At 46.4% G+C, this 22383-nt stretch overlaps 1 protein-coding gene across 8 annotated transcripts in view; it reads right to left on the reverse strand.

Annotated features, from left to right (window-relative positions):
- The window catches only part of bahcc1a (BAH domain and coiled-coil containing 1a), a 63616-nt gene that overhangs the window by 16649 nt on the left and 24584 nt on the right, over positions 1-22383 (reverse strand). For 4 of the 8 annotated variants that reach the window (XM_087175071.1, XM_087175074.1, XM_087175069.1 and 1 more), the window contains exons 3-11: positions 15907-16089; positions 8667-8792; positions 6125-8452; positions 5113-5227; positions 4781-4980; positions 4481-4642; positions 2747-3075; positions 2057-2402; positions 272-1207 (exon numbers count right to left, since the gene is read on the reverse strand). In XM_087175071.1, the coding sequence (XP_087031197.1) occupies positions 272-1207; positions 2057-2402; positions 2747-3075; positions 4481-4642; positions 4781-4980; positions 5113-5227; positions 6125-8452; positions 8667-8792; positions 15907-16089 (4725 nt within the window). Of the gene's footprint in view, positions 1-271; positions 1208-2056; positions 2403-2746; positions 3076-4480; positions 4643-4780; positions 4981-5112; positions 5228-6124; positions 8453-8666; positions 8793-15906; positions 16090-22056; positions 22299-22383 lie in introns of those variants that run through there. The other 4 variants (XM_087175073.1, XM_023410015.2, XM_087175075.1 and 1 more) reach the window with 3 other exon arrangements.

A 22383-nucleotide genomic window follows, 5' to 3' on the forward strand; every position in this document is an offset into this window, starting at 1 on the left:
GAAGAGGAACGGCAAGCAGGCATGCAGACAGCTTCTCTGGGGACATGTTAGAATCCACCAGAGGCTCTTGAGACCAGCAGGAAGAGAGGAGTATCTCGGAGGGAACGCAGAGCGACCGAGGCTAGGCCTGAGGGGGGAGTGGGACTTTGTCTCAGTGGATGCAGAGGAAAAGGGGAGTAAACTACGAGAGAGAAGTGCATTCTGCTGATACGAGTATGTTTCTGTGTGCATGTTAATGTGCATGAGTAATAGAAGACCCACTGTCCCTCACCCTGGCTTTTCCCACAGGTGCGCTTTTGCTGTTGCAGCTCCAGATCTGCCAGCTCACTCAGAAGCTCCATACCCTGGTGGGGGTTAGGCTGGGATGGATTAACTGATGGGGTGTTGAAAGGGAACAAGGGAAAAGGAGGTACGTCTGTGCAGAAGGCAGCAGCAATCAGTAGCTCTAGACTCCAGTAGCAGGGCACGAGAGGTTTTTGGGGCACAGCGACAGTTGCCTGGCTTGGGCTGGGGGAGGACACTGAGGCAGGAGAAAGACACACGAAATCCACCGAGGCGTCATCAGTGGTCATCTCGTTCTCATGCTGCTGCTCGCTGTCCTTTGCTCCCTCAGTGGCCAGGGACTGTGGTTCAGGGGCTGAAGGGGAAGCTGGGTCAAGCTCGATGATGGTGGGCAGCTCCGGCTCCTGCTCTCCAGGCATGATGACCTTTTGAGCATGCTCCACCTGGCTCCCCTCACCCATCGCCTCATCATCCTCTTCCTCTTCTAAGGTGATGACAGCTTCTGGCCTTTCAGACTCCTCTGTTGAAAGGGGGACTGGACAGGAAGCAGCCTCACACACCGGGCTCTCAGCAGGGGGGCAAACCATCACCTCTTCCTCAGCGGGCCCCTGCTCCTCCACGTCCTCTTCCCCAGTAACATACTTGGCTGCTACCTCCACCTCCTCCCTATGTTCCAGTCTTTCAACCACTTTTTCCTTCTCTCCCTGCTCCACTTCCTCAGGTGGGAGTGGCTCTGGGAGGGGCCTGACCACTGCTTGGCAGTCTAGCTCCTCCCCCAGGCTGGAGAGAGACTGGGGAGCATGCTCAGCAGGCTCCACTTGGACTGCTTCCAGGTCGGCTGGCTCAGCCAGTCGAACATCCTGAGGGGAGGGCCCACTCCTGTAGCCCATGGCAATAGCAGGGTAGGTGTATCCGGGAGGCAAGTCTATAGAAGGAAATAAATATAGATAATAGAATCATCAATTGTCAATTTGTCAAAAATAAAAATATTTAATAATGCTGCAATTTTATAAGTCATATTTTATTTGATATACAACAGAAAGCACCACCAGAGAGCGTTACATGCAAAGATGTAATGCAAGTCTAAAATCCTTTAACCTCAGGCCCACTCTGAACTTAACTCCCTTGCTACCTTTGAGGTCACCAGGGGTGAAAAACAGGAAAAGGAAATGAAGTGGCACTCTGCCTTGATCTCCCATGAGTGGGGAGGGTAGAGGACCACATGCAACCTTGTGTGAGTGTGTTATTTGAAGTGGGCCAGGCCTTTGGTTTATCAGAGCGCCTGACACAATTTCTCTTGCGCGCGGCAGCCGTTAGCTAGACATTAATGATGATGAAGAGAGTGCGGTGCCTGTGGGGGTGGAGGAGAGGCGAGGGCTGCTATTGAGGTGTTTCTTAGTCATTACTGAGGTAACAGTACTGGAAAGCCCCAGTTCAGCTGGCAGCCATTTTCTGTAGCTTTGAGCTGTTCAGTCAATCAGGCGCTTGCCAACACAGCCACCCACACATATTATGACAACACCGTCAGATTATTAACTGCAGTGGCTATTCCAATCACCATTGGGTATCATGTACAAGGTGCTGCTATAAGAATACCCTGTCATATTCTGTTGCTGTGTCAGATGTATTCAGCTCTACATCTGTAAATAGCAGCATCTTAAACTGATTACAAACAGCATGTTCTTTGACAGGCTTTCATCTGATGTTATCAATTTTGCTCATACGGAAGCCAAATACTGATACATTGAGGCACATTTGTATGCAAATAGATTACCAGGCTCCAGAGACTCTGGGTAGTCCTGTGGGGGCTGTCCCTCTACTCTCTTGTCCTGGGATTCACCCCCTTTGGGCATCTGGGGTGGGGCGGGGCTGATGGCAGGTGAGTGAGGGGCTGCTGCAGCAGGGCTGGGAGCAGGGCAGGGTGTTGAAGGAGTGCTTTTTGGATGGGGTCGCAGTGAGGGGGACTGGCAACAAGGGGACAGATGAGCAGCGCAGGCCCCAGGGGGAGAGGTGTTCCTCTGAGGTGGGTTGTAAGAGTAGGGCTTGGCGGGCTTGGACGTTCTTGGTTCTGAAATGAGTTCCTCCAGCTCAACTGAGGGCTCATTTGGCCTCTTCTGCATCTATGGCATTAAAAAAGAGAATCATTTTCATTTCAACATTTGCTGGAGCGTCCAACAATTCCTGAAGATCTCAAGCAATTGATTTTGTATAATAGAAATGTAATAACAAATTCCTTGCACTCTAGTCATTGACACAAAAAGCTACTTTCTCCACAGCCTATATTCAGTGATTCACTTCATCCCTGTGAGAAAATCAGCATATCCCAGAATAATATTAGAGGAGTTAAAAATAGATTAAATAGTCATGTGAGAATTTAAGCTGATTCATGACTCACTTACTCTGCTTGAAACTTGTCCTATTTTGTATAGATAAATGGATGGCTGGATAGATACTGTATAATCACCTGTGCATTGTGAGTGGCTTGATGCTGCATGTCCATGCCATGCATAGCTCTGTGCTGCTGCTGCTGTTGCTGCTGCTGCTGCTGCTGTTGCTGCTGCTGCTGCTGCTGCTGCTGCTGCTGAGGTTGAGACTGTGGCTGTGGTTGCTGTGACTGGTGGCTCTGGTGCTGATGTTGATGCTGATGTTGGAGCTGTTGATGCTGCTGGAGAGCATACAGCTCCTGTTGCCGTAGAAACTGGGACCGGGAGTACACAGCAGGATGTTGCATGTGGGAGGGTGGGCCCCGGGCGCCATACACAGGGGGCCACAGCCCTGGCTGCTCCATCACATCTAATGAGAAAAAAGGAGGAGGAATGTGACGGAGGGGGCTAACCTTAAGAACAAAAAGACATACACACTTTTCCTTTGGATTCGTACACACCAACACAGTAGAATACAACATTGTTTTATCCATATCTCTCATTATCTACCTCCCACACAACCATTTCAAAACAGTGAAACCATTATGGATAATTTAAAAATCATTGTATTCACATTTTAAAGCAACGACATAGACAAATCTTTAAGAAAAAAAAAAAAGAAAGATTTTTGACTTCACAGAACAACATCTCCCCAGGCAACAGTAATCCCACACCCCCGCTCCCCCGCTCTGAACAGAAAGCTGTGTCTTAAGAACTGCCTAGAGAATTTGCTGGAATGCTGTAAAAAAAAAAGTCATGACAATGATGAAATGCGAACAGATGATGGTTATAGGCTGATTAGAGGCCAAAATACTGGGCTAGAAATGCGTGTTTGTCTCGCTGGAGTATTCAGTGCAGGCTTTTCAAGGAAAAGTCCCACCTGCCTGGCCAAACCAGGAGGAGGTCTGTGAAAGAGCCCAGCAAGAAGCTAAGTTCCCATGTCTGTGGTTGGCCCTCTCTCATGATGTGACTTTAAGGACTAGTACAACTTTATGTTGGTGATGCGCTATGACAGAGGTCCCGTTTGGGTAGTAGTGGGCTTATACTATAAGATTTACATTTTTCTATTCTCTGTATTTAATACACTTCTTTCTCATTAACAGTTAGGTCCAAATTGACTCGCTCTTCCATCCCCTTTTGCCTAGACACTGCAAAAATCCTTGTTCGGTGACATAAACTTGGATACGCAAATGTTTCCTGTGGGAAAGCTTTTGTGGATGCACTTCCTTTCTCAGCTGAAACTCCCGTGGAGTGCAGAAGGAAATGTACCGTTGAAGATTGTGAGCTAATTAAATTTTGCCGCCTGTTCACTGAGAACGTGTCTACAAGGACTTTTGAGAAGTGATCTTTCCCGCACTCTCACACTTCCTCTTCCTCTGATGTGGTACTCTGTGTGTGTGTGTGTGTGTGTGTGTGTGTGTGTGTGTGTGTGTGTGTGTGTGTGTGTGTGTGTGCGCACACACAGGTGAACCCTGACCCATTGAGAGCACTATTTCTGCTGGGTCAAGCAGGTCCAGGAAACGTGTGTGAGTCTTCACAGGATCACTATAATGTAACAATGTGTTAATGTCTAGTCAGTGGGAGTGTAATTAAACAAATTTTTGTAAATTTCTAATTTATGGGGTTTTTATATTTGTGAGGCAGAGGGCAACTGCATAATGTGAATGTGTGAGGCTGTGCATTCATAGTCTGTGTGAACTTGGCAGACTCATTTGTTTAAAGTGCCTCATAAATACACTTGGTTTTAAAAAGGAGGAAGAGAGGTTATTGCATACCCAGGTGATGGGTCGCGGGATGGGCTGGAGGCTCAGTGGGCAGGACCACCAGCTGGGCAGAGGGGTCCTGAGGCAGAGGCAAGACTGGCTGCAGAGGCCCTGGCATGGCTGCAGAGAAACCTGGGGGCAGATTCTGGTGCAGGGCTGTATGACCTATACCTGCTTTATGGAAAAGATGTCAGTTTAGATTATGTATCAATCACTTTCCATGTTAAAAAAATAAAATAAAATAAAAAAACCAGCTACAAATATACAATGACTACCATTACTGAAGTTAAGAAAATAGTAATATTCTCTTACCATAAGAGTGTCCTGTCATCCAGAGGGATGGGCTTCCAGTTCTTTGCATCCAATGATGGTGAGCAGAATGTGCAGCAGGATCTCCTAATTGGCCAGACTGGAGGGAAGATCCGCCTGGGACCATGAGATGAGAGGTGAGGTCACCGTGACAGCTGTTGGAGGGGTGGATCCTTGCAAACTCCACCCGTTCCTTATTATCCCTGATATCAGGAGGACACAAAGATAAGGAAATACAAATGAAGACTAGCACACTGGAAGTTAACATACTGACATAGCAGACAAAACATACTTACTTGAATTGGGTATTAAGCAGTGGGTTCACAGCTTCTTACCTGATGTATGTGTCTCTCTCTCTGTCCAAGCAAGTCAGACCTATTTGTTCCCCACTCATCCTCTTCCTCTCCTCCTCGGTGGTGGGATCCGAAAGATACATGGAGCGGGGCGGTCCTGTGAGACAAACATTAATTTAACCATTAGCTTTCACTGTTGTGTCGCTATTCCCAAGTCTCCCACCATTTTTCAAAACACTATCACAACTCACAAGAGACTTGTAGTGAATGCACTTATTACTTTGCCCCACTATACAGATTTTGTATCATACTTTTTTAAAGCCACATTAACTATTCACTCATACACCTTTCAATTTTCAGTCCTTTTGTTTTTACCGTACCTGTATTTTTTCCTCAGAAATGAAATCAGTCTTTTGTTGACATGTTTGCTCGGACATTTAAGAGACATTATATTTCAGATATCAAAAATTTGGTTTTGATGAAACCAAAGCAAAGGTGCATCTCGTCACTGCTGTCCACTATTTTCAAAATGACACCATGAATGGGTGGGCATTTAGTACAGATCCAAACAAGGACACATATGTGTTACAGATTATGTACATTTGCTATAACTGAAATAATTTTGACTCATTTTCATTGGGACTGCTAAATTCTCTTTTCTTTTGGAGCCAAGTTTAAGTAATATTGGTAAAATGTAGTTTGCTATTATTAACATTTGCTCAAATTTTAGTTCTTGGAATTCAAGTATTAATATCTGGAGTTTACTAAGTTTTGTTTAAGGATAACAAGAAAGCAGATACAGAACTCATGGATAGACATGTTTTGGGACTACTGTGGAGCAAATTCTATTCAAACCTATGAGATCTAAAAGCGTGTGAGAATACTCTACAACAGTCTTAATGCATTAATCAAAACTGCAAAAATGCTAAGTATAACCAATATTTCTGATCTTTTTCAGCTTTACATTTTGTTTTTTTAGTTACTGTCTTTCACGGCGACGTCATTAACAGGTGGCAGATAGAAAAAAATACTGGTCGCGACCTCGACTGCTCACCTTTCACAGAAGGATGTACCCTGCCCTGCCGGCTGTTGGGATGACTGTCTGCTGAACGACAAGGTGGCTCCCTTTGTCTGGCCACCGCAACAGCAATTCCCACTGGCGGCTGCCGCACCTCACTTTCCCCATGACCTGCTTCCCCCATATCCCGGCTCCGCCCACTGTAATCAGGGCGCTCGTTGTCATTGGCTGGGCCCTTCCTGGAAGGTAGAGTCTGTTTGTTGCCCTGCAGGGCACAGCTCCCACCAGCAGGACCTGATTTGAGGCTTCCCAGCCCCCCAAAGGGGCTTTTCTGTGAGAGGAGCAGTGGCTGTTGCTGGTTGCTGTACTTTAGTAAGCTTTTCATGGCACTGCCCTCCCCCTGGGTTGGACCCTGGGGTTCAGGTTGCTGCTGTGGCTGCTGCTGTTGTTGACTGAGAGGAGGTGCAGGGGGAGGCTGAGGAGGAGGCAGGCTCATAGATGGCTGCTGTTGCTGCTGAGAGTGTTGCCCACCAGTGCTCCCTAACTCCATGTAGGACTTCCTCTGCTCCTCCTCGGGTTGTGACATGTGGTGGGGAGGCCTCATGGCCCAGGTTGGCACCGGGGGCTGCTGGTGGTGGTGCTGCCCACTGCTGTTGCTGTAACCATAAGGAGACATGTCCATCTTTCTTTTCAGCTCCTGACTAGTCCCCTGGTTTAACTCAGCAGGAGAAGGAGCATCCGGGCCAGGTCGCCCATGTTGCTGGTGGCGTATCCTGGCTACCTTTTGACCATCTCTCTGTAAGGAGCAGCTACCTCCTGGACCAGGGCCATGGGCTGCTGTAGCCCCACTATGCTGACCCATGCTTTTACTTCCAAGTGGGGAGGAGTTAGGTGGGGGTCCTGAATGGGAACAGTCTCTGTAAGGAGAAGTGTTTACAGAATGCGGGACAGAGTGTCCAGCCTTGGGCCCCTGGGGCAGCGAGGGTCTGAACACATCCATATCCACACCACTGTTGATACACTCAGCACTGCGTGATCGTACAACCTGGTGCTGCTGTTGGGAATGTGGAGGCTGTTGTTGTTGGGGAGGTGGAGGGAGCTGTGAAGGCTGAAGGTGTTGTTGGTGGGACTGCATCCAGTCTGGAGCTTTCTCTGTTTTTCTGTACTGGTGTTGCTGCTGCTGTTGCTGCTGCTGTTGCTGTTGTTGTTGCTGCTGCTGCTGCTGTTTCCTGTGCCAACTGCTATGGTGCCCACCTCCTCCATTCTTTTCTATTACCTTGTCCTTGGCATTGCTGCCTCCCCCTCCACCACCCACACCCTGGCAGTCAGGGTTACCAAGCTGGAACGGCCCACTAGTTTTGTCCCCCAGGTCTGCCACAGATGGCACAAATGTAGGTCCTGTGACTTTAGGTTCTCGCCCCACATTGGCTGGCCCCCTCTCATGTGAGGCAGGGTTGACTAGAGGAGCAGAGGGGGGCGGGCAGAAGAAGTCTGGATGATGGTGTGTATGGTGGGAATGATGTGGGTGGTGTGGGTGACTGGGGTGGAGCTGAAGGCAGTGGAATCCCCCTGGGTGAGGATGTGTATGGGGGTGAGCGTGAGGATGGGGATGGGGGTGTGCCCCGCCAGCAGCAGAACCCATGTGTAAGGGTGGGGGTACAGAATAGGACAGAGAGTGGTGGAGTGGTGCCTGACCCCTTTCCAGACAGTCTGAAGGTTGTTCACTGATCCTCATCTCCCCACTTATCCCTTCTTTGGTACAGCGACTACTGCCACTGGACCCCATATGTCTGCTCTGGCTGCTCCCCCCACCACCCATAGCCCCAAGGGCTGTGCCCTCCCCTCCATAGCTGGACATGGAGGCCTTAGCCCCTGCTCCAGTTCCTGCATCTCCATTTTGCATCTTGCCATTGTGCAAGCAGGCACTGAGGGGCTTGCCCATACTCTGAGTGTGTTCCTTGCTGTACTCCATCGTGAGTGATGCCTTGTGCCTCTCCAGGGCCCGACTGTTGACCTCCTCCAGGGGAAGTGGGTGCTGTGGATAGTGTGGGTGCTGCTGATGGGAGTGGGAATGGTGGTGGTGTGTAGGCTGGGGTGGCTGGTGGCTGTGGTGCTGTTGCTGCTGCTGTCTCTCTTTTGACTCCTGTTTGCTACTGGACCTCTCCTTGTCCTTGACAGGTACCACTCCTCTCTCAACAGACCCCTCTTTGAGACCCTTATGTAGACCTGTCCCTACCCCTGCGTCTCTGTCTCTGCTGCAGGACCCCTGAGAGTGGCCTGAACTTGCCCTGGACATCGGTGGCAGACTGTGATTGGCTGAGATGAGAGGAGGCTGGGACGGGAGACTTCGAAGATAGAAGTTCTCTAAGAGAGGAGGGAAGGCGGGCCAGTGAAGACAAAGACATTAGTCAAGAAAGGAAAAGGTAATGACAGAATTAGATTATTCAGCTCTCATGATAGTGTCCCTAGGCATCCTTTTATCAGTATCCCACATCAAATTACACCATACCATGTTGTATAAATTGGATTTAAATGTCTTATTTCTGTCTGATTGAATTTTAATCATCTCATGCCTCACCTTTTTGGGTGTCATAGAAACGGTGCTGCCCATAGAGAACTCCACTGTTGGCATGGTGATCCAAGTGGCTCATGGGAAGGAAAGTGTGGGCCAGACTCCCTGAGAATCGAGGATACCCTGGAGCTGCTGAGACAGATAGCAGAGAGAGGGAAGGAGAGAATTGATAAGACAGGACAATAACCACCAAGATGCAGTTATCCAGTCTAACCCAGTATAATCCTTCAGGTCCAATGCAGCTGGTGGTGTTCATACGCAAATAAGTACTGGCTCTGCCTGTCATGTTTGCTTTTTGTGCCCGAGTTTAGAATGTAAACAATACAAGACAAGCTTGGAGATTACTGTGATGTATGAAATTTGTCTTTGAAACATATGGCTCTTTCTTTATCTCTCTCTCAGAACTGACAGTGACACCTCTGTCTATCTGAATGGAGTGATAAAGATGGATTTGAAGCTTGCGTTTACAATGAAGTGAGAGGCAGGCAGCTGACCTTTACTGACCTACAGCAGAGGTAAAAGGTCGTGTGGATGTTGGGCCTGTAAGCCAGCACACCCGGGCGTATTGCATCAAGCCCATCTGGAGGACATTTACACCACAACCAAACACTAAACTCATTTTGCAGTGGGACAGAGGTAGAGGAAAAAGAAAACATGGATGGAGATGAAAGCCCATTGCAATATTAAGATAAAGACGCAGCATCACTATGACAACCCACTTTCACTGCATTTGGGTAACTACAACATCTAAACAAATCAACATGAATTGAATTAGCTAAGCTCTACTACTGTGTGATTATGTTTTCACACAATTGCATGAAAATTATTTAATAATAAAATCAAAGTAATGCCAATTATAAATACAATAGTATGGTGAAATTATTTAGGAACAGCAGTGCTATGGTGAATACGCTCTTGTGAGAATATTATGTAATGTGATACTTAAAAAAAAAAAGGCTGCTATCCCCATCTACTCCATGCCACACACAAGTAACAGAACTGAACTAGGACATTCAGAGACCACAGACACCCACCATGGCCAATGTCAAACAACATATACCAGACTTCAGAGAAGAAAATTGAAATTCATAGTAAATAATCCAGATCTGCCCCAAAATTTAATGGGTTCCTCTCAGGCAAATGCCCCTTCCCTCCACCAAGTTCGGTACAAATCAGTTCAGTACTTTTTGTGTAATCCTGCTGACAGACAAACAGACACAGGTGAACACGTAACTTCCTTGGCAGAGGTAATAAGAAAAAGAAAACTAACCTATATATACTATCACTATGAGTGAACCCGTTTCCAGAGACATGTGGTGTTATTTTGTATCTGCGCTTCTTTTCTAATGTGTCTGACTGTGATCAGGACAGACAGGTCATCTACTGTCCAGCAGCTTCACATATAAGCATCTCAGTGACCTCCAAGTCATCTACAGAAGTCCAGGTGCTTCACGTCTCCTTTTCCTTGCTTTTGCACCTGTTTCACCCTCCAGCCTAACTTTCAAACACAACTCACAGATGGAGTGAAGGAAGGAGGAGGGGGAGAGGCAGAGGAAAACATGGCTCTACGAGCTAAATGAAAGACAGACGTATTTGTGTTGGCAAGCGCGCGACCTGATCCCGGAAAGCGCAGATGCAGTTCATTTGGCCCTGTGTATGTGTATGTGTGTGTGTGTGTGTGTGTGTGTGTGTGTGTGTGTGTGTGTGTGTGTGTGTGTGTGTGCCCGCACTTGTGTGCATGCACTGCTGTGGTTTTTACAGCAGCTCTGAGTGTTGAATGTCTCACTTTCTGCCGGTGGAACAATGGGCCGATGCTGTGAGCCGGCTCTGGGGAGGGAGGAGTGTTGTGGTGGGCTTAATGACCTCGTCTCAGAGCGGCCTCCGCATCCTCCCATCTTAATTAATGAAATGCACAGAGAGGGCAAACAGCCCAGCAATAACACAGGAGGTGCTGTTTTCTGAGGAGGGCAATGGGGCGATAATTACATACCCTCACTTTTTTCTTTTTTTCTTTCACCTATTTTTCTATCTCTCTTCCCTCTCTCCCCTTTTGTCTCCGTTTCTTTCTTTGCTGTCATGATTAATAAGCACACACGTTTATGCCAATTCATCTACAGATGGAGGAGGGGGGATCCTTTGTTTAAGCAAGACGTTTTTCTCTGGTTTTGGGAGGGAGAAAAGCAGAGAGCTGTTTGGCAGTCTTTATCCAAGCTGGGAGAGGGGCTTTTTTTTTTTTCTGCGGCAGCATGTTGTTTGTGAGCGTGACGATTGACGGCGTAATCCCTTTTCACAGCGTGGTCTGGCTGTGCCCGATAATGCCAGCCCGCTCAGTTTCAGCATGCCCTCCATTGGGGCGGCAAGAGGGGGACTGCTGGGCACGGCAGAGCCCATTCAGCCATTAATCTGGCCAGGACAAGGGAAGCTGCTGCTGCTGCTGCTGCTGCTGCTGCTGCTGCTGCTGCTGCTGCTGCAGGCGACGTGAGCAGGGTCTTAGTGCAGCCTGCTGACTGCACAGCAGCCTCACTCTCTTCTGCTCCCTCCACACATTCACACACACATAAGCAAGTCAGCACTGAAAAGTGATTGACAGAGGGGAGTTCACAGCGCATGCCCTCCTTTCCACGGGCAGAGCAGGGGCGAGAGGCAGAACAAACAGAGCTGCATCCCAGGGAGGGATTTCCACAAGTTCTGAAGGTATTTCTCTCAGCATGGTGGGGTGAGAGAAGCGGGGGGGGGGGGGGGGGGGGGGGGGGGGGGCTGGATATAGAACAGCACCTTGAGACAGAGGCAGAGAATTAAGCCTGCTGAATTAGAGGCAAACGACAGAGTATTTCATTACCATCCTCTCTCCACTCCTATCCAGTCCTCATATACCTGCTCTGAAGACACCAGCCCATACAATTACTGATGAGGGCCTCTTCACGTTTGCTAAAAAGCCAAATTACATAATGGCTGAATTGTATATAGTCTCTGGGGAAATGGCTGTAACATTTCAGAGATAGAGAGATAGAAGGACAGAGATAGAGCATGGCAGAGGAAGACCAAGAGGAGAGGAGCAGGCTGAGCTGCCTGTCAAATCTGCTAATTGAGAAAAAGTGACAGAACCATCAAGACACAGAAAGGGAGGAGAAGAGGAGAGGAGACGAGAGATGTTTGGTGGAGGAGGGGCAGTGCTGTGGTGGATCTCTTCAGGTTTGACTAATTGAAAGGAAGGGATGCAGGCTGGCACAAGAGAGAGAGAGAGAGAGAGAAAGAAAGAGGCAGGAGTATGTAAGAGGAGAGGTGGGGGGTACAGCTTAAATCCCACAAAAAGAAAAGCTAGCAACTGCTCACAGAAGGAAAGATGGACAAGTGAAGATAGGCTTGGAAAGGCGTATCAAACAGAAGTGGATTAGACAGGTGTGTGCAGGCAATTGTGTGTGTGCATGCATGTGTGTCTATATGTGTGGTATGTGTGGACAGAGATATGAGACTGCGATTGTTTTTGGCATAGCGTAAGAAGTCATTTGGACCACAGCCAGCTGGCCTCAGGCCTGTGAGGAGCCTGCAGGTTTGGTTTTTTTTTTAGTTTTTTTTTTTTCTTCCATTTTTCTTTTTTAATTTTTGCATTGAGTTGATCCAGTGAGGTTTATTCAAATGATTCCAAACATGAAAATCAATCTTTCAAAAGCTCAGTGGGCCTAATCCATTTTACCAGGTGTTATGAAAAACATTTTACATTACATTTATTAAAACAGTCACTATACTACATCTGTCCCTGTTTTTTGTTCTGTTTTTTTTTTTTTCCTTTTTTAGGTTGGATTTGTTTTGTTTTGTCTTTTATCCCTGTTTTCTTACAGCCACAATCACACTGCCACTCCTATATCCATCGCTGTGACAGTGAGTCCACATCTCCCCTCATCAAATGAACAACACACAATCCCATGTGTGGTGCGCACAATGGCGGTTACTGTGTTTGGCAATCAATCTGAGGAGAGAATCTGAAACAAAAAACCTCTTTTAATCCACGCTACCCTCTGACATCATGAAAGCCACTAATGGTTTAGTTCTTGGCACTGTCCCCTTATACAAATACCTCAGCATTTGTAAGGCAGTATACTGTACACTTTCCTTTTCCCAGCACAATAAATCTTTAGGCAAAAGTTAACACAAGACTTTTCTGTACCACATTCGCTGACTGTTCTGCCAAAGTTATCTTGATCCAAAGGACCAAACCACCTCTGTCATGTGGTGATGTTATTTATAGGTGTGCTTAATGTGTCACTCAGCTAATGGTTTGTCGCTAATGCTCCCAATAGAAATGCGGTCTGTATGCATGACTTAACTGGCCCTCTCTGTATATGTACTCAGACCATGTTCACGCTAATGCGGATTAAGTTAAAAACACATCTTTTTCTCTCTGATTTGAGCTTCCAAGCCCAGAAACTGAGCTTTGAAAGCTATTTCCTAATTGGACTTTGTTTCAAAGACATGGTCAAAGTACATTTGCTCAGCCAATTGTCTGTCATGTCAAATTCAGGGATGACTTATTTTGTGTTTCAGTAGCCAATCAGACAGTACATGTGCTGCCGTAGACATTTTTTTTTTTAGGTTGTTTTATAACAACTGCAGGAGCATAAAACAGTAATTTGAAGCATCTCAGCACAGCAGATCAGTGATTGCAATTAGGCAGGTTATGACAATCAGTCAGACAGTCAGTCACAGGTTGATGATGTAATAGTCAAACAGAAACAAAACAAACCATGCAGAGTAGCCATGTTTGTCAGAACTATTTGGCCATGCACCTGTTTTTTTTATTTTTTATTATTATCTATACAAGGGAGGGTTTTTTTCAGGGCTGTTTTTCCTGATAGTTTGCAGATTATCACAAAAACAATTAATGCAGTTTAGTGGAAAGTTAGGCCAAGGATCTTGTGATTAGTTTTTGGTGCAAATCCAGATTCTATTTCATATCCAGAAAAAAACACACATTTTAACTATGTTCTCATGCATTTCTCCACTAAGTGGAGTATCCTCTCATCTCTACCACAATGTGGTTATAGATCCAAATGAAGATTAAACATTCCTTAATATTTTCCATTATTAAAATAAAACATTCAGATAGGAATGTTGTGCAGACTTGGAAAAAAAGAGCTGCTTTCTAATATATTCATACATTTTATGTGACCTCTCTTCATCTCCACTGTAATTCTTTTTCAAAAGCATATGATGATTGTTGTACAGAAAAGAAGAATTAGTTCTTAATTTATCCTAATTACCCAATAAAATATTAAAATAACATAAAATAAATAAACAGACAGATACCTCTTAAATGTGCTTGTGATTTAGCCTGCTCCATACACTCACAGTCCACTATAGGAAAGCGTTTATCAACACTAAGGGACTGGATAGCAAGTGACTAATGAGATCATTGTTATCGATTGCTTGAGACATGGTAGATTTTAGCTCTTTAATCTGTGGAAAATGTGTCACAATAATAGCACAGACAAAGACATTCTGCACCATGACAGGTTTATGCCAGAGACATGAAGATCATACAATAATCTTTGAATACAAATTCGAGCTGCTATGCTTGGATTTGCATGCAAGCAGCCACTTTAAAACACACTAGGAAAAAAAGGAAAAAATTCAGACAATATTTTTAAGGTTACAAGTGAAACACTAATGCACCAACACACACGCACAAGTCAGTGCCTGCTCTGCTGCTGGTGGGGTTCTGCTGACACCCGGAGAGAGGAGGCGAGAGTCTGGGTAATTGTGCCGCTCATTTTGATGACTTGCTTTTTATGCAAAACAGGAAAAAGACAATATGCAATTATCTTGAGGAGGGAACAGCTGAATGTGGTTGATGAACAGTCTGGATTCAATCATGCTCTTAGTGCGTTATATGCAATTAAACTGCAATAGAGATAATGGCCTCCATTGCCAACTGAGTAATAATCCCAGTCATAATCACCTCCATTACTTTTATTAGGCTTGGCATTATCATCATCACTCTTATTAATATTATTCTAGTTTTCCACAAGAAGAACGTCTTTGACAATGAAACCCTGAAACTATAAGGTAAAAGAAACACTGATGCTCACAAAATGAGTTTGGAGGGAAAATGTGTGTAGAGTTTCGCCTTCTCTCACCGCTGTCGCAGCAGTCCACTGACTCAACCCCTGGTGGCCAGGACATGAAAGTGAGGTGAGGGGGTGGGGTGGCTTGGAGGCATCCACTGGCTTAACACACTCAAGAAACAGACAGCATCTCAGCTGCAATGCACACAATCAGCCCCAGCAACACATCACGCAACTGGGGCGCCGCTGATCAGTGACCACAAATAAATGCTCCCCACTGCCCCCTCCCCACCCCCATAGGCTAACAGCTGGGCTATTCTTAGAAATTAAATAAATAACAAGACTCTGTCAACTTCAAAGACCGCGGTTCACTGGATTGATTTGGGTGGCCATTACATCGTGTAATTAGCAAAAAGATTATGAGCAGGTAAATCTGAAAGTGACAGAAGTGAAGTCACAGGAGAGCAGACCGTGCATTAATGTATCTGCTGGTGGCACTGGATAGGTCTTACATTTATCTGTCATCCTTAGCATTTGAATTCCCGAAATACCCGAGCAGATTAATCTTTCTAATTTTTCCTTGTCTGACTTCCTGGCTGTATCTGAGCAGAAATGTGAGGCGCTGTGCTCAGTGTGTGTATGTTTATATTTGCCTGACTGTGCACATGTGTGTATGCGTGCGTGCGTGCGTGTGTAGCTGAGGTTTTGTAATGCTGAGCGTTGAGTGGGAACCACCCCATTAAGCTGAGATGGAGACACCAGCTGAAAGCTCTGCAATCACTGCAACTTTTTACTGGCCTGAATTCGCGCGTGCTGCTTCAGAGAGCCTTGAGTGACATTCCTGCTGACGTGAATCGAATACTGCAAGATTCCTTGGCTGAACTTTTGACCCTGTGTCCCCATCCAAAAACCATGGCATGGTGCTCCATCCCAAACATGCTGGGCCGGGGCCTATTTTGGTCCACAAATAAAAGGGTGGGAAGCCTGGCTCTTCCTAGACGATTACAAGCCGTGCTTTGGTGGAAACCTAACACGGCCCAAAAATACACAATATCAAGGGTAACATTACACCCTGTAAAGCTCTGTCCCAAAACTGCCAACACATGAATATCACCCCATCCAGACGATGTGGTCAGATGAGGAACTGTGGGCGTGTGTTTGTGTACATGTGTCATTTGAGGTACCTTCATGCGAATGGGGAAACCAGATTTGCGAGGCGCTGGAGTGGGGTCCGCCCCGGAAGGAGGGTGAGGAGGGCGAGGAGGGCGGCCGGGAGGGGTGAGACGGGTGGGAAGGGGGGGAACCCAAACTACTGGCCAGAAAGGTCCCCATGAAGGAGGCGGAGGAATTGCCCATCAATCCACTGCCTGCATTCCCACAGGGACAAAGGTAAGGAGAGAAAACATGGTTAGAGTTAGAGGAGTGCATGTACACTGTGACCATGAGTGTGACTGGAGAGAGAGGGGAAAAAAAGAATCTGTATCAGATCTAGATGTAGATGTAGAAGGATAGAATCCACTGGCCCTCTAGGTGGAATCATTAAACCAGGCAGATTTGATCGCTGCTCCAGGGAGAGGGTGAATGAGTGAGAGCATGTGTGTGAGAGAGAGAGAGAGAGAGAGAGAGGAATTGTGCGAGACTCTCCTCCCCCTCACTGACAGCAGAGTCCTCTCTCTCCCCTCATACCGCCTCTCCCCATGGGCAGACAGAGGTCTCATCTCACAGCTGAGCACACACTTTCTCAGGCTCTCTCCCTCTCGCTCTCACACACTTTTGCTCCCGCTCCCCAGTGTCCCTTTCTCAATTTCTCTCCCTCCCTCCATTATCTTATGCTCTCCATCTCTCACTTTCATGCCCTCAATCTCTCTTATTGCTCTGCTCCATTTCACCTCCTCTCCGTCTCTCTCTCTCTCTCTCTCTCTCTCTTTCATTCTTGCTTTCTCTCTACATTACTCTGACAGTCCTGTACTTTTTCTTTCTCCTTTGGTTCCATTTTGGTGTTTTACTCCTTTTCCTTCCTGCTTCTGGTTTGTCACAGTGACCCTTTCTTCTCTTCTCTTTCCCTCCTCTGTCCCTCTTTCTGCTTGACACATAGCATTGCATTGCTTTGTTCTTTACCATAATGATGGCACCAACAGAGCAATCTGTCCCTGGCTGGCTGAACTATGTGTTTAACAAGACTATGATGAGTAATTGACCATTCGTAGCACCGCCTGTGTGACTGGGGGCTGATTGTCTATTATGCATTGCTGGGCAAGCTGGAGAAAACACACTGATTAACCACTGCTTAAATTGCATTCCCATTACGCGCCCGCCAGTGCACTTGAGCGAGGGGCCCGGGTGCCCGGCTCTTTGCACATTTATTTCCCCCAAGTCACACTGCCGTGAAGTCTCATGCATATGTATGAGGATTCCTGGATGAGAGCACACATGCACATACTTACACAAACACACACATTTGTGTTTCATACATTGTGCGCACAGAGCTGGCTGTGAAAACGCAGGGGAGAGCGACATGGTAAAAATTCATTATCAGCCCCTCATGACGAGCTGATCTAACAAGGAACGCTGTGTGATTTGATTTTCTTTAAACATGAATCAATCCAAACATGAATCGATCGTTTTCTGAGAGTGTGAGAACAATTGCGTGGAAGTCTTAATCAGCCAGGCAGTGAGTGAGCACATCCTCTGGGCAGACAGAAGGGATAAACCCCTCAGTCTGCCGCTTGCTCCTGCACCGAAAAGGCTATGGCTCATGGGCCATAGAACATATACACACACACACACACACACACACACACACACACACACACACACACACACACACACACACACTTCACACATAGAAATAGACATGGATACGCTTTCTCACACACACACACACACACAGACACACCTCTGTCACACTTTGCACCACAGCCCCAGACAGGTGGAAATCCCCCACAATCCCCAACCTTACAGAGTCCTACCTCGAAAACTACCTTAAAACCAGCCCGTGTGCGTGGGTGTGTTCACACGTTGCTCCATCACAAAGTCTTGGAAAAACATTTAATCACCTTAACTGGCGATGTTAACACTGCAATGCAAAATAGACGATAGAAAATATAAAAAGAAATGTGATATGTTATGTTCCTCATTTACTGATACCATTGTCCATTAACGATGCTGATAATCATCACGATGTTGAGCCCAGCATTGTGACCCCCTCCCCACCCCACTCCCCACAGTGAATGAATGTCCTTTCTCATTTTACACCTGAAAATATCAAATGCCAGCACTGTTCTTGAACACACTCCTATCTGATAAATCCATTCAGCGAATCAATGTGCAGTATTCAAGTCAGGTGATGCAACATGGCTGTGACTGTTCAGCATGAGATTTGCTGTCTGAAAGGTAACTGCTGCGCTCAATTTTGCCTCAAAGTCATCTTTAAAGATGGATCATTTTGACCAAAACTGAAGAGTCTATCATGTTTCCTACATCAGGACATAAAAAGATGAGGAAAGCTGAAACTTGTTCACATAACAAAGCAGGGGGAAAAGATCACATGATAGTGGTCAGAGAAAAGTTCCCTCCATTGTCTGTAAACACAAATTTAGAAAAACTTTTTTCCGGCATCTGCACCGTCTGCTGAGGAGTTAACGGAACTAAATCGGGTGCTTTATTCCACAAGGGATAAAGTAAAACAGGACGTCACTCTTGTCTTAAGTGGACATTATGCTGGTTAAATAGCAAAGACCTGAAGTAAACAGTCCAGCTGTATTGAATATTGCTGAATGTCTATGATTATGTTGTGAACAATTGTTTTTTTAAAAATTTCATTTAAATTGCAGTCTGTTAAGAACACACTTCCCTGATTACAATGAATTGTGGGTATACCCCCTCCTCCCACGATGTCATCGTCCATTGCGATATTTCACAGTAGAAATAGACCAACCCTAATTTTAACTATAAGTCAACTTTTTGAATCAAAGGTTTTTTTCTGATGTAGTACTACGGACAAAATACAGAACACAAACAAACAAACATCCACTTCCATTACTAACATTTGCAGGATAAAAGAGGACAGAAATAATGTGGAGTACTTTAAACGGCCTTCAGCCACGTAGGAATGGGTGCCATAGCAACATCGTACATGTCGGTGGGAGGCATTGTGAGTTAGCCTGATGACATACTACAGTATCCTTGCTTTGTGTCCCTTCCCCTCCATCCTTCTCCGCTGCCACCTCCTATCACCTCTGTCCGTGCGGAGCGCTCCTGGCACAGCACTGTGGAGTGCAGGGTGGGGGTCGGGGGCACTTGGGGGTGGATTATGGCCAGCGTGCTCGCTAGGCACACATCCAGCCCCCATCATCCAGACACCCAGGGCTCCTGTATGGCACCGCCCTCCACATTGCTCACAAGTCCCCCCACCTCCCTCCACTTCTGCGTGTCGCCCCCAGGAACCCCAGCTTTCCTCAGCGCCTCCGGCTCACATAAATCAGCTAATCCTCCTGCATTATTAACAGCCTCACCCCAGAGAGAGAGAGAGAGAGAGAGGGTGAGAGAGACATAGAGAGTGACAGGGAGAGGCCGCGAAGCCCCTCTTCACACACCAAGAGATGAGAGAGCCTCTGCCAGGAAGACAAGGAGAGGAGAGGGACAATACATATAAAGGGGATGTCTAGATGTCAGGCAAGGAGATCTTTTTAATTTAAGCTGATGTTAGGCGAGGAGGGGGATTGAAGTAAGACTTTAGGATGGTCTGGGATCAACTCATACATGAAACCCTACCCACAACACAACTAGATCAAGCCTCTAAGCATTCCAGTTTGGCCACAGGGGCTGGACTGGGAGAAGGGCTGACCACTGGTCCAATCTGAGCTGTAGCAGGTACAGAATAATAAAGCAGTGGCCTTCGCCCCTGTCACACCGTCTGTTTGCTGACTCCACAACCTGTCACTCACACTAAATGAGCCCCTCCCTGTGTGTTGTGTGTAACGTTTGCTCCCTGCTCAGAAATATACTGTGCATGATGCTGCGCAAATGTCTGTCCTTCTCCGTGCTCAAACATTATCACACCACTACACTGCATGAGTACGATGCCCTCCCTGAACCCAGTGAAAGCGTAATGAATCAGAGGTGTTGGTGAGAAAGCACACAGGTTCTAAAAGTGGGACGGTCTCCCTCAGTGTGAGGGCAGTTCCAATTTGGGTGCTAACCAAAGCAGTGCAGAACAAGTATGGTAAAGGTCCGATGAATGACAGCGCTCACCATAGCTTTTTATTTAGCAGCTTATTAAATGGTGACATGGATCCAAGGGTTCTGCCATTGCTACCCCAGCTCCTTGTAAGTTGTCTTTTCTTTGCCTGCATTTTTTTTTCTTTTTTTGTTGAAAACCCCGTTTATTTATTTCTCTGGTTCTTAAGAGGTGCTAGCAGTGCACTTGTATGGGCTCTTAAGAAAATCGGGTCATGTGCATCCTAATCGGCACCGATCCCTGACAGCGATGAAGATTAATCCTATTAGAGAATTAAAGGAGAGGGGAGCACTGGGATGGGGGAACTCCACCTCCCTCCCTGACATCTAAACATCCCACCCTGACACCCTCACTCAAAAAGTTGCCTTTAAATGGTTCAAATGTACAAACAAACACAGAAATACTGCACAACCTCTGGAGGTGGAGGTGTTAACTATTGCTACTGTTTCGCTCCAGCGTGGGTGTGTAGGGTGAAGGAGTCCAGTTTGTGCACAATAACACAAATTCACACACACAAACATAAACACACACACACACACACACTAATGTGGGCCCAAGCAGAGGCCCCCCTGGATGGCACGGAGTGAGCAGCAGGCGGAGAGGCGGAGCAGGGAGAATAAGGTCCAGTTGTCATGGGAACGAAAGAGAAACAGCGCTCGAGGCAAGGAGGCTCAATGCTAGCCATTACAACAGCAGTGGGCAGATGCAGTTGGTCAGTGTGCTGCTCAGCAACAACAGCCCTCCCATCCTACCTTGAAACCGCACCCAAGCAACTGTTCAGTTTGTAAAAAGACACACACACACACACACACACACACACACACACACACACACACCTTTCCCCAGGATTTAATCTGGTTTCACTTGTTAGGCTGCTGGGGGCGGAGGGTGTCATAATCTTTGCCCTGTTTGGGTCACTAATCTGCTCCGATGAGTGCCCCTACACATTTATGTAACTGGAGGATCAGTGGTTGTTTGGTGTCTTAAACAGGAATTATACAATAATGGGATGTAAAGGGAATCATCTTAGTGTGAGCCAAGTAGTGATGGGAAAAAAAAAAGAAGCTGAGAAGACAACAAGCACCCACCCACAACACGTTGTTCTTTTGAATGCTGGGAATCAGATCAAAATTTCTTCCTAGAGAAATACACACCCATTCACACACACTTGTGTGCTTGAGCATGGCGGCACATACACACACACACCACACACAAAAGCACATATCTACGACTATACCTATTGTCTAAGAGAAGATAAAGTACAATTATTTCACCACGCATCATATTTCCCTGTCTGCTCTTGAAAAATGAGCCACGGTAGTCTTCAGCTCTTTGTCTTATCTGCAGACGGCAGCCCGGAGGGACGGATGGACGTGTCGTCTAGACTCTAGACAAGGACACCAGACAGAAAACAAGAGATGAGAGTGATGGTGACAAGAGAAGAAGAGAGACAGAGAGAAAATTGCAGGTGTGACTGCATCAACCTGCTCTCCACAGCTCAATGATCAGCAAGCGCCAGAGAGGGGAGGATAGAAGAAGAAATGCTAGGAGATAGAAACACACACACACACACACACACACACACACTAGTTTATAAGACCTCCTGTCACAGAAGGAGTCAGTGAGCACAAGGCAGCTGAGGTTGCACAGTCAGCGGTCAGTGCCATGTGGCAGCCAGGCTCTGTAGCTCTTCACAATGCACCCTGAATGATTACAGCTCGCATACTCTCCCTCTGTCACGTCCCGTGGCAAAACACACTCCCTTCCTTCTTGTTTCAAATAAATTAAATCAGTATCATCAAGAGTTAGATGATCAAACAGAAAACAAGAAACATTTAGTAGTCCCAAGGGCTGTTTAAATCCAGCGGCTAGTAGCAGTAGCTGTTGCTGGCACTGCTTTAACTCTCTGACACAGTAAGACAAGAGACCGGGACATGTCTTATAAGATTTAAAAATTACTGATTTCAAGTTTTCTTATTCAAGAATCTCTGTACTGTAAGTCTTAGTTTGGCTCTTTAACACTTGACAAATATAAGATTTCTAAAAGAAGGAGAGACAGCAGGATGAAGAAATAGACATCTGAATGTTTACTTACCAAGTAAAAACATATTGAGCAGGATGTCTGTTGGTAAGAGAGTTTCACTACCACTTCAGTGTCTCTCTCATCAGACTTTCCTACCGATGCAGTTCCATGTTCTGCCCAAGGAATTCAGACGCCCAAGAAGAAGCCAGCCAGACTTTCCACACACATATTCACTCATAAACACACAACTAAGTTTTCAGACCCTTTCCAGTAACATAGGGGAAACTGGATTGGATTGGGCAACTGTACACACCAGCGGCCCCAGACAGACTGCACACACTACCCTGAAGGGCCACTGACTAACCCAGCGCCTACTTCCTCACAATAAAACACAGAAGG

The sequence above is a fragment of the Seriola lalandi genome, unplaced genomic scaffold, assembly GCF_002814215.2.
Source record: "Seriola lalandi dorsalis isolate HSWRI2012SDOR001 ecotype SW California unplaced genomic scaffold, Sedor1 jcf7180002054412, whole genome shotgun sequence".
Taxonomy (NCBI): domain Eukaryota; kingdom Metazoa; phylum Chordata; class Actinopteri; order Carangiformes; family Carangidae; genus Seriola; species Seriola lalandi.